Here is a 13,171-nt window from a genome sequence, read left to right as displayed (position 1 = left end):
ACACATATGACGGGCTACTGCTGTCTGTGTCAGTGTGCCATGGCCGGCAGCCGCCCCGGACTACTCGGGTGATGGGTCTGTCTGGGTAATGCGTCCTGCGGGAGGGTTAAGTACAGTTCCACCTGTCTCGGCAGGATGGAGCAGCTGGGCATTCCCTGGGAGGTTGGCTAGGGAGTCTCTCACTCTCCCTTTCTTCTCTCCCTGTCTTTTCCCTCCTCCCCATGCTATGGGCCGCTGTTCGGCTGGGCACATGGGGGTGTGGTGAACATACCTGGCTGGGGGGGGGGGGGGGGCTCTGGGTCCTGGCAAGGGGCTGCGCTGGGTTTTGGAGGTCCACTCATCCTCTTCCCTTTTTTCTTGGCCATGGTGTGTGTCTGTGCTGTGTAAGCCATGTGAGGAGGCCGCCACGTGCTCTGCGACCATAGCGCAGTATCTGGGTCAAGGTGGTGAGTCCTGCGGGGGGCCCCTCATTCTGTGCAGCTAGGAGGGTGGACTTTTGTGTGACTTGCCTTAGGTCCCTAAGTGGTGACAGGCGAGTGTGGGTCAGCTTGGCATCAGAAGCTGGCGCTTCTTCCCCACACATCCCTGTGATTGCAACTGGTTGACCTGCACCTGCGGTGCCTATGGACGCTCTGTCGGCGGTCCTGGAGGCCTTTGTTGCCAGGGTGGAAGCGGGGTGCGGACGCAAGGGGGGTAAAAAAAACACCCCCTCCCCCCACCGTCTTCTGGGGAAAGCTCTGATTAAGACTCGGGGGGGGGGGGGGGGGGCGGCGCAGGGGGCCCCGCTGTGACTGGCGGCCCCTGTTCTAATGTATCAGAGGATGCGGACCAGGACTGTTTGGACAGTGAGGATGACTTTGTGTCCGGGTCAGCGCAGGAAAAGGCACTTGTAGGAGCACTGATTACAGTGGTGCGGCATACCCTAAAAATGGAGGATACGACGGGGGCATCTACCGAGGTGTCGGTCCCTTTCAGGTCCCACAAGCTGGGCCACACACCTAAGGTGTTTCCTTACCTAACTTATTTTGATGAGTTTATTTACAAGGAATGGGGAAAAACGCAGCAGGCTTTTTCAGCCCCAAAACACATGGCGGTGTGTTACCCCTTTGAGGAGAGTTTCCTAAAGAAATGGACATCTCCTCCGATTGTAAGGGACTCCTCCTTTCAAAGACCCTGCCTACAGAAGGGCCGAGGCGGTTTTAGTCCATGTTTACCGTGGTGGGGTCAGCATTGCAGTCAGTGTTAGCCATGGCCCTGGTATCAGAGATGCTGACTGAATGGGCTAAATTCTTGCACCATGAATTGGAGAAACAGGCTTCCCCAGTCTGTGTAGAGCTGGCAGACCACCTTCAGTATGTCTGTGATGCGGCCTTAGATATGGCCCCCTTGCTCTCCAGAGCCTCAGTATCAACAGTACGTGCTACATTGCCTGATTTGGCTGAAAAGCTGGCCTGCGGACTAGGCATCTAAGAAAGCACTGGCAGACTTGCCCTTCCAGGGGGAGAGGCTATATGGAGCCTTGCTGGATGACATTATTAAGAATGTTACTGGGGGTAAGAGTATGTTGCTCCCACAGTCCAGGAAAGGTAAGGAGCCACGCTATAGGCAAGGGCCCTCCTTTTCCACTCAGAAGCGGATTTTTTGCCCGACCGGGTCGGCGGGTAAGCGTTCCCAGTCTGACAAGGTGCCTGCTGAGGGACAAAAGCGTCCCTGGTTTCGCAAGCCAAACAAGCCTGCGAACAAATATGTTGCCTCATTAAGGTTTGCTTCCGCCCGACTCTCGGGTGGGGGGTCTCCTTTGGGTGTTTGCAGCTCGGTGGACCTCCCTGCTTTCCAACCAGTGGGTCTTCGAACTGGTTTCATCAGGATACCAGATAGTTTCTTTCTAGTCCGCCAAACAGATTTTTTTCCCTCCAACCTTCATCTTCTTCCGGCTCGTTGGGAGGCCCTGTTTGGGGCAGTACAGGACCTGTGGTGATAGTACCTGTACCGACACCCGGAAAAGTGGTGCCTATCCACGTAGTCACAGAGGCTGCATGGGGCATCCAGTCGGACAACGCCACAGTGATGGTGTATGTCAACCATCAAGGAGGAACAAGTAATGATAAAAAAACAACACAAGATTACTAGCGCTTTAAAAGATACTGGTGTGTCCTTTTCAGTTCAGTCTGTATTGTTCATTAAAATAAATTCAAAACAGTTTTTATCAAAGCAAGATGTTTTTTTAAAAAAGTTATCTGAGAAAACAGTACTTGGAATTTGCTGAAAATCCAGAAAGGTTGCTTGCTGTCCTTAGAGGATAGGGGATGTATGTGCACAATCACCTGCGGCAGCTGCTTCTTTAGAGTGAAGTCATCTCATGAATAGGATACCAATAAAAGAATATATAGAAGAGCGCCAAATCAGTAAAAAGTGCATTTGTTTTATACAATCAATAAAAGTCTCACTTACAACCATAATTATTATTGTCCTTCGTTTGATAGTCAAATCCCTGTTCCCTTTCGCTGGTGCTGTTACTGGATCAATCCTCCTCCACAGCACGCTAGGGGAAGCTCCGCTGTGTTCTGTGATTTACAGAGACACAGACTGTCTCGTGGACAGCGTGTGACGTCAGTCGGGGGATACCCGAGAGCACAACGCGTTTCTGAGCATGCGCAGGCCTTGTTCGGGCATGCACGCTCCTTTCTCAAGTGCAGGTATAGGCAATGCTGCAGTGGATAGCTCTTAAATAGGAGAGTGAATATGTAATGACAGACAAGATAGCAATTAACCCTAGAATCGATGCAAGCAGGTTGGGAGGGTTATACTAATGATAATACTATGGCAAGTGAATAAAATATATGGTAAGGAAGGTGAACTTGAAAAAGATGAAAAGTTTTAGAGAAGAGTTTTATATATATAGGGAACAAAGAATGTATGTATAAAAAAGTTATGAAAAAGACAATGAAAATGAAAATAATAATAAAAAAAATAAAAATGTTAATGCAAAAATACTAATAATAAAATTAATAATGATAATAAAAAATAACAAAAATAGTGATAATAATGGAAATGAAATAAAAGTAAAAATAAACGAGAATAAAGATAAAAATGAAAATATAAATAATAATAGGAATAAAAATGATAATAAAAATAAATATAAAAATAAATATTAAAAATAAATAAGCATGAATATAAATATAAAGATGGTAATAGTAAGTATATTTATAGATGGTAGGTAATTTTGGATCTCAAAAGTGTTGATAATAGGCCAAACTGAGGAAGGCGTATAGCGATTAAAGCAGTCGCTGACAATCGGGTTCTCTTTTTTTTTTTTTTTCCTGTGAGTTTCACTAGTTGTACCAGTAAATTTAGAGGCCACAATGTCCAATCAAAGGTACACTAGTGAAGAGGAAGTCGCCCATCTGTCACATTCAGGCTCAGAATAAGATTTAGTAGAGAGCAGCGGCACCCTGACAGATGGCTCGGATGACGGAGTAGTGGTCCCTACTAAGGTCAGGCATACCCGACCCCGTTTTTTATGCTGTTGTTGGGGCGCAAGAACCACAGGGCTCTCGTATGGAGCAGAGAGCCAGTACTAGTGCCGCTCATCCTTCTGGTGTACTGGCAAGCACCAGTGGCCTAGTATACCCTGGTCGTAGTCAAACCAGCACTGCATTATCATGTGGCAAGTCCCATAAGTGCTGTTCAAGCTGGTGCGGTGGCTAGCAAGTAGTGTCCCGCAGCCACCAAAAAGACAAACACGGGCCCGTCGAGCCCATAGTGCCCTTTCTGCTGCATTTGCCAATCCTAATTGGGAGCCCACCACTTCTGCAGCACCTGTACATCCCATATTCACTGGCCAACCCGAAATTCAGGTGGAAACGGTTGATTTTACGTCACTTCATTTTTATTCGCTGTTTTTCTCCCCGAAGATCTCTATAGATCTATTGTGGACCAAAGCAATTTGTATGCTGGTCAATTCATCACCGATAATCCCCAGTTGACCCTTGCCAGAGATTGGAGACCTATCACGGTTTCTGAATTTAAAGCGGAGGTCCACCCTAAAGTGGACCTTCCACTCATCGGAACCCTCCCCCCCTCCGGTGCCACAATCGGCACCTTTCAGGGGGGAGGGGGGTGCAAATACCAGCGGGCGCGCTGGGTGGGTAAGTGTCACTATTTTAAAAGTCAGCAGCTGCAGTATTTGTAGCTGCTGGCCTTTAAAACAAAAAAAAAACGCGGAGTCCCGCTTTAAGAACTTTCTGGGCCTATCCCTCCTCCATGGGCATAACTAAAAAAGCGAGTTGCGGTCATATTGGTCCACTGACCTAATTCACCATATGCCCATGTTCTCTGCCTCCATGATCAGGGATAGATACGAGCAGATCTGCCAATTTTTATGCACTTCAACGACAGTGAACACTGTTGTCCTCGGGGTGACCCTGAATATGATCGGCTCCACAAAATTCTGCCCCTCGTAAAGCACTTCAACCAAGAGTTTTCAGCCTTGTTTACTCCCCATCAAGTTGTCTGCGTCGATGAGTCCGATTGTTTTCTGGCCGCTTGTCATTCAAACAGTATCTTCCCAGCAGGCGTGCCAGATATTGGGTCAAGATGTATAACCTTTGTGACAACAGGCTATACATATAGTTTTATGGTTTATGAGGGAAAAGATAGTCACTTGGAGCTGGAGAACTGCCCAAACTACATACGGAGCACTGGAAAGATTGTGTGGGACTTGGTGTCACCCATATTGGGGAAAGGGGTATCACTTGTACGTGGACAATTATTACACGAGTGTGCCACTTTTTAGTCACTTGTTTGATCATCGAATTGGCACATGTGGCACCATGCAATCTAATCACCAGGGCTTACCCCCAACAGCTTGTAGATTCCCGTCTAAGGCTGGGGGAGAGAGCCTGCTTGAGAAGTAATAATTAGCTCACAATGAAGTGGAGGGATTCACAGAATGTTTGTTTTTGTTCTGTTCTCCTTTTACGCAGATACGACTGTCCAAATTCCTACGGCGACTGGTGTTGTGGAGAAACCCCTCCACAAATACAAACTTAATATGGGAAGGGTGGACCTCAACGACCAGTTGATGACGCTGTACTTAATTGCCGTAAGGCCAGACGCCGGTATAAAGGATTTGCCTCTGCTGAACTCTTATGTGCTATACAGTCAGAATGAACTGGATCCTTCCTTAAATTCCAGGAATAGATCGTCACAGCCCTTCTGTTTCAAGACGGTGTTGTTCCCCAACTTCCCAATGCAAATGCAGTAAGCCGGCTGCACGGGAGGCGTTTTCCGTATGTCCACGCTGAAACCCTTACCCAACGATCAGCCCAAAAAAGATGTCATGCCTGTAACAAGCGTGGATATAGGCATGACACCCGCTATTATTGTCCCTCTTGTCCTGACCATCTTGGTCTTTGCATTGGTGAATGTTTGCAACGCTTCCACACACTAGTGGAGCATTAGCGTACGGTACAGTTTTATAGTTAGGGTACTGTTACAGTTACAAATAAAAGTGTAAAATATGTGTGTGTATATATGTATAGATGTATGTGTGTGTGTGTGTGTGTGTGTGTGTGTGTGTGTGTGTGTATATATATATATATATATATATATATATATATATATATAATAAATTAGGGCTGTTACTGATTAAAATGTTCGTGTTCAATTAATCAATTTTTTTTATTTTTTTTCTTAAATCGACTAATTTCTATTCATTGTAACGCACATACAGATCCAACTACTTTTAGCTGATCTCCTTGCATTGCAACTCTGCATTAGTCAGTGGTAAATGTGGTATACGCTATATACAATCACCCGACACTAGTTAGTTTCCACAATCCATGACTTAACTTCACAGTTCACACAAAATGTTTTAAATTCAAACTGTAGCACTAATGTATTTTTTTTCCACAATCCCTCCACCTCCGGTCTAACTAATCAGTCTCACCTTATGGCATGGACCCCTGTGCAAACAGGTGGTCATGCAAGCGGGTATCAAAAGGGTTAATGGGGATAACAAACTTCTCTCACGTCTCCTTAGATCTCAGCAAGGAGGCCAGGTCATGGGTAGAAAGAAAAGATCTAAGTGCTCACCGCTTAAGTGTAAGATTTAATTGTTGTGTTCAAACACAAACTACTCACATAAAGATGATAAAAACACAGCATGTAAAGCCAACAATTATGTTAGTTCCATAGGGCAGCAGCGGGTGACGTCATGCGTAGCTCCTCCCCGGTACTTGTTATGTTCAATCAGAACTTCAACGTCACCGGACTCCTCCCCCATCGTTAGCAAACGGAGGCATTATTTTCTATTCAGGTATGCCATTTAGCTGCAGCACAGATTTATTTATCTTGACAGCAACAGTGTTTGCTCTCACGATACGTAAATCAGCGTCTCCAGCGATGTAGGAGGCGATTTCACCACCACAAACAAAAATGGTGCATGTATGCCCATCATTAGAAGTGGGTGGATGCAGGGCAGTATTCTAATGGTAGGCATACCCACCGATCAATATCATTTTTTATTTATTTTTTGTTCAGGCTGCATGAGAAAAAGAATACAGAACATACAAGTATGTTGCTGGAATTTGAGTGGATATACCAGAATGATGCCTGCAAGTTTAGGTATCATCTTGGTATTGTTCAATCCAGTCACCGGTCGGCTTTCATGTAAAATTTATAATCCTAGTGGCTAATTAGCCGCTAGACTGCTTTTACAGGCAGTGACCCCCCCGGTCTTCTTCCTTGGTTTTCTCAGGCTCTCCGGTTTCACTGCTGAACCTGATAATGCAGCTGTTGGCTCCGCCAGCTAACCATGGAGCTGATCAAAGATCAGAACGGCTCCAATCATCTCTATGGCCTAAGAAACTGGAAGCTATGAGCATTTCCTGACTTTGGTTTCGCCGGATATAAACAGCGTCATTGGGAAAGTGAAATGAACAGTGTAAAAACAAAATAAAAAGCACCCCTGTCCCCCTGTGCTTGCGCGCAAAGACAAACAAAATCGTCTGTCTAGTGTCATGTAAATAGCAATTGCACCATGCACGAGGTATCACCACTAATGTCAGATCGAGGGCAGTAATTGTAGCAGTAGACCTCCTCTGTAAATCTAAAGTGGTAACCTGTAAAGGCTTTTAAAAATGTATGTAGTTTGTCGCCGATGCACGTTTGTATGCAATTTTAAAGCATGTCATGTTTCATATCTATGTACTCGGCATGAGATCATCTTTTATATTTTATCAAAGCTTTGGGCAATATAGTGTGTTTTAGTGCATTAAAATTCAAAAAAGTGTTCCCCCCCCCCCCCAAAAAATACTGTGGGGAAAATTTGCAACACCCACCATTTTAATCTGTAGGGCCTTTATATAAAATATACAATGTTTGGGGGGTTCAGAGTAATTTTCTATCAAAAATAAAATATTTTTCCATGTAAACAAAAAAGTGTCAGAAAGGTCTTTGTCTTCAAGTGGCTAGAAAAGTGGGTGATATGTGGCATAAGCTTCTAATGTTGACCCCTTTTTGGAAAGTAGACACCCCAAGCTAATATGCATGTTGAGTCCATGGAAATTTTTTAGATTTTGCCACAAGTTTTGGGAAAATTACAATTATTTATTTTGCACAAAGTTGTCACTAAATGATATATTGCTTAAACATGCCATGGGCATATGTGAAATTACACCTCAAAATACATTCTGCTGCTTTTCCTGAGTACGGGGATACCACATGTGTGGGACTTTGGCAGTCTAGCCATGTAGAGGACCCGTAAACCTAGCACAGCCTTCAGGCTTTCTAAGGGCATAAATTCTTGATTTCATGCCTCACTACATGTCAGTTTCAGAGGCCATGAAATGCCCAAGTAGCACAAAATCCCCCAAATGACCCCATTTTGGAAAGTAGGCACCCCAAGCTATTTGCTGAGAGTCCAAAAAAAAAAAGTATTGTAATTTTTCCAAAACTTGTGGCAAAATATAAAATATTCCATGGACTCAACATGCCTCTTGGCAAATAGCTTGGGGTGTCTACTTTCCAAAATGGGGTCACGGGGGTGACATGATATCCCCGTACTCAGTAGAAGCAGCCAAATGTATTTTGTGGTGTAATTTCACATATGCCCATGGCATTTTTGAGCAATATATAATTTCAGTGACAACTTCATGTCACTTTTTTTTTGGACATTTTTCAATTACTTGTGATAAAATATTAATATTTAGTGTGCTCAGCATGCCTCTCAGCAAATTCCTTGGGGTGTCTACTTTCCAAAATGGGGTCATATGAGGTGGTATTGCCCTGCCATTTTAGCGACTCAAGAATTGAGCTAGGCAATGATTCCAGAAAATGTACACTAGTTTGTAGACGCTATAACTTTTGTGCAAACCAATAAATATACGATTATTGACTTTTTCATTCCCCCCCCCCTAGACATGTGGCTGAATGCTTTTTGGCTTAAATGTATGAATAAAATTGAGTTTATTTTATTTTTATTTTTTTATTGCAAAAAGTAGAAAATCTTTTTAATTTTCAGTCTCTTTTCGTTTATATCACAAAAAAAATAAACCACCAAGGTGATCAAATGCCACCAAAAGAACGCTCTATTTGTGGGGAAAAAAAAGATGCAAATTTTGTTTGGGTACAGCATTGATTGACCGCACAGTTAACAGTTAAATCAGTGCAGTGCCAAATTGTAAAAAGTGCTCTGGTCAGGAAGGGGGTAAATCCTTCCAGGGCTGAAGCGGTAAAAAAAAAACGGTCCTAACTTTTTTTTTTTTTTTTAGCTGGCTCCTAGATTCAAAGCAAATTTGTCAAGCCCTGATTACAGTTTACTGTGCCATCCAAAAAATGCAAGGTAAAGGTCTTATCATGCAAAGAAGTAGCCAGATCTGAACATGATCCAGAAATGCTACCATCTTCTTTGGGCCAAAGCTCATTTAAACGCTTCCCGATCGCCTCACGCAGATAATTCTGTGGCAGAAGGGCACATACAGGCAGATTAACTTACCTGTACGTTGTCCTTTAAGAGGCGGCTCGTGGGCACACACGCCGGGAGCTCTGTGACCGTGATCTCGGGTCCCCTGGACCCGATGTCAGGGATCACACACAGCCCCTCCACTCTGCAGTTAGAATCACTCCCTAGGACACACTTAACCCCCTACAGCACCACCTAGTGGTTAACCCCTTCACTGCCAATTACATTTTTACAGTAATCAATGCAATTTTTTGCATTGATCGCTGTATTAATGCCAATGGTCCCAAAAATGTGTCAAAATTGTCAGATGTGTCCGCCATAATGTTGCAGTCACGATCAAAATCTCTGATCATCGCCATTACTAGTAAAAAATAAAAATAAAATAATAATAAAAATTTACATCAATAAACGCTTATTGCAATTTTATTTTATTTTTTTATTATTATTTTTTTTAATCAAAAATATGTCGAAGAATATGTATCGGCCTAAACTGAGGAAAACATTTTTTTTTAAAATATTTTTTGGGCATATTTATTATAGCAAAAAGTAAAAAATGTTGTTGTTTTTTTTCAAAATTGTCGCTTTGTTTTTGTTTATAGCCCAAAAAATAAAAACCTCAGAGGTGATTGAATACCACCAAAAGAAAGCTCTATTTGTGGGAAAAAAAGGACGTCAATTTTGTTTGGGAGCCACGTCGCACAACCGCGCAAAGTTAAAGCGACTCAGTGCCGAACTGTTCGCTGGTCGGACAAGTCAAAATTTGACATTGTGGCAACCATTGGTGCCATGTCCCCTAGGCTAAAGAGGAGAGGGACCTTCCGGCTTATTATCAGCACTCAGGCACCATCAATACTGAAATATATATCCAGCTTTTAGAGCAGCATATGCTCCCATCCAGATGACACATTTTTTCTGCGAAGGCCTTGCATATTTCAGGACAATGAACAACATCATGGCTTGGTAGTAAGAGTCTGGGTGCTTAACTGGCCTGCCTGCAGTCCAGAACTTTCACCAGTTGAAAATATCTGGCGCATCTTGAAATGAAAAATACATCAGACACAGGCTGTTGAGCAGTTATAATCCTATATCAGGCAAAAATGGGACAATATTCTTGTCCCAAAACTCCAGCAAATGGTCTCCTAAATCCCCAGGCATTTTCAGAATGTTAAAAGTGCAGGGGATGCTACACTGTCCTAAACATGCCCCTGTCCCAACTTTGAGATGTGTTGCTGCCATCAATTTCAAAATTGTACATTTTGTCAGCTATATTTGGTTTTTTTTTCTATTGTGAATAAAATATGGGTTTATGAAATTTTGCTCTGGGTTTTGTAAAGTAGCATATGCACTACTTTTTCTGAGGTCCAATATTTCATCCCATTCACATGAATAGGGTGAAATTGCACTGCACCCGGATCACTTGTGAATCATTCCTGTAGGATTCATGGTGTGAATGGGCCTTTAGGGAATTAATTCAGGAGAGTATTTGTGTTTTTAACCTGTGCTTGTTGTACCTTTGACCACATAAACACAGTTGCTGCTACCAAAGCATCTGATAATGAACAAAATGACTGGTGGCTAGAGATAAGTACACTAACCCTGTGACCTGACTGAGGGAAGAAGTACACCTGAATAGCAAGCGTATCTATGACAAATTCAAGGCTTTATTGTGGTTATTTATTCCTGCGGGTTTTCTAATACTTGTGTAACTCTTTATGATCTGTTTTCTTCTGCAGAACAATACGCGGTACCCTGGAATGGACATTAATATTACTGGTGTGTGGGAAAGAAATATTACTGGCCAGGGAGTCACTGTGGTGGTCGTAGATGATGGTGTCCAGCATACAAACCAGGATATTCAGTCAAATTATGTGAGCATTTTCAGCTGACAAATCTTTGTGATGTAGGACGCTGACTGCATAACAAATACTTAGAGTATGTGTAGTAAAAATCATAACTGGAACACTCTCTTCCCCAGAATCCAGAAGGTAGCTATGACCTCAACTCTAATGATCCAGACCCAATGCCTCATCCTGACAAATTTAGTGACAACCGTCATGGAACCCGTTGTGCAGGGGAAATTGCTGCAGTACCCAACAATAATTTCTGTGCAGTTGGTGTGGCCTATGGAAGCAGAGTTGCAGGTTTGTGAATGCACAAAACAAATGGGTAAAATTGGCTTAGATGCATGGCTTATCTATTTGAATTAATATATGTTTTGCTCTCTGCACAAGGCTTACTTCTGCAGGCAGATGATGCACTGTGAGATTGCAGTGCACTGATGGCTGCTGATTGACAAAATCATGCACCTGACCTGTATGCTTTGGCCAATCGCAGAGCAATGTACTGTCAGAGCCATGATAGGCAAAGGCAGAGGGTGCCTTTAGCCAATCATGGCTCAGGGGTCCACTCCCCACACTATATAAGGTTGCTATCAATGGTGACCCTATGTAGCGTGTTATAGTGGAGAGAGATTAGGCAGGTTCGTTAGAGGCTTGAGCATGCAGACAGTGTAGTTTTTTTGATTGATAACTTTTTTTTTACTTTTTTGCAGTATCAGGTTCTGTTGCTGCATTATTAGTACTCCATGAGCGAGCGCCCCTCATATCCTGAACCATACCAGGCTGCTTGCCCTCAAAATGGGGAGGGACATTTGGGATGCCGCAAGCAAGTTTAAATGATATTTTTTCTTTTACAAATGTAGTTATTATTGGGAAGGGGGCATGACTGCTGACCGGATGTGAGAGAGTGTGTGGTGAGAGGAGAGGAGGACGCGTGTGCCTCTCCGCTGTCTCTCCTGTTTCCCCCCGATAGAGCGGAGCTGGCCAGTGACTGCGGGAGTGGATGGAGCATCGATAACCCATGCTGTGTATGGCGGGAGGAGCAGGGAAGGCCGCACAATCCCGCAATATAGCTGACCATTTGGCTTGCTGGAGTGCTGATGGAGCAGCAGGACGGGGGAGAGAGAGGAGTCCGGAGTGTTCCTGTGTGACGTTGCTATGTTGTGAAGGAATCCTCTGAGAGAAATTGAAACTGGACTCTCACCGAAGGCATCAGTGAGAGGTGGGGGAAGCTGGGAACATACAGGTGATGTATAATGCAAACGGGAGTGATTGGAGAAGCCAACTGAACAAAACTGGACAAATTCCCATCTATCTCTGTTACTACTTCAGCTTCCCTGCAGGTGTGGATACTAATGATGATCTTATCCATTATAATAAAGCTGAGAAAGCAACAGTAATAGCAGTGTGATAGAGTATGTCCAATGATGGGCAGTAATGTGTGAATCTGGACAGATTGTCAGACCTGAAAGAACCCGGGAGAAAGGCATCACCATCTCAGCCTTGGTGGTTTGAAAGCCTTTATCCTGCACTGTATGCCGGCATTGTTCAAAGATGGCAAAAGCCACTGAGAATGATCATATGAAGACAGCGCTTCACCTTAAATGGCTATTATTCAGCAATACATTGAAATTGTGCTTTGTGAGTGGTTTAATTTCTTGATTTTGTGAATGGTCTTTCTTGGTTAATGAGACTATGTTTTTATAACTGGTAGCTCACCTAATAGTTGCTGAGTACCCGTCTTAACATCTACACGTTTCATCCTTTTACTTGTATCACTTATTTATTTATTCCAGGTATCAGAGTTCTCGATGGCCCTCTCACAGACAGCATGGAGGCAATTGCTTTCAACAAACACTATCAGATCAATGATATCTACAGTTGCAGGTGATTAAAGCCGTACATCTACTATAGCCATTTACCAAACTACTGATGTTGAAATAGTTTTTGGCTTCTTTTTCATCTTTTATGCTCTTTGATTTGCAGACTTTATTGGTGATCATTTAGGTGAAGCATTGTGGTATATTAATCGTGTCAAATGAACCATTTGCTGTCCCCAGACTTATGTTGACTGATGTCTACAAAAAGAGCCCATGCTATTACTTAGCCCCCTTGTGATCGCAATAAAGTTAAATGGAAAAACATTTCTTTTGAAAAAAAACAAAGTATATAATGAAATAAAATAATTTTTTCTTTTTTAAAAAGGGAAAAAAACAACCTAATTACCTCACGCACACACAAGAATAAAAATATGCACATGTGATCAGTCGGCCAGACTGTGAATGTGTAAAAGCAGCTGCTGATACACACAAAGCTGCAGGCTGTGTGATGTATTTTTAAAATTTTTTTGTCAACACCAGTCCAGATC

At 43.2% G+C, this 13,171-nt stretch overlaps 1 protein-coding gene across 3 annotated transcripts in view; it reads left to right on the top strand.

The window, feature by feature from the left end:
- The window catches only part of PCSK7 (proprotein convertase subtilisin/kexin type 7), a 217,822-nt gene that overhangs the window by 43,230 nt on the left and 161,421 nt on the right, over positions 1-13,171 (top strand). For all 3 annotated transcript variants that reach the window (XM_077456987.1, XM_077456985.1, XM_077456986.1), the window contains exons 3-5: positions 10,699-10,833; positions 10,941-11,106; positions 12,600-12,690. In XM_077456987.1, coding sequence (XP_077313113.1) covers positions 10,699-10,833; positions 10,941-11,106; positions 12,600-12,690 — 392 coding nt within the window. The remainder of the gene's footprint in view (positions 1-10,698; positions 10,834-10,940; positions 11,107-12,599; positions 12,691-13,171) is intronic.

This window comes from Lithobates pipiens, unplaced genomic scaffold, assembly GCF_037356315.1.
Source record: "Lithobates pipiens isolate NorthernLeopardFrog02 unplaced genomic scaffold, aLitPip1_a1.2 Scaffold_27, whole genome shotgun sequence".
In the NCBI taxonomy this organism is placed as follows: Eukaryota; Metazoa; Chordata; class Amphibia; order Anura; family Ranidae; genus Lithobates; species Lithobates pipiens.
The sequence above is the reverse complement of the archived record's forward strand: the minus strand, read 5'-3'. Positions and strand labels throughout refer to the sequence as shown.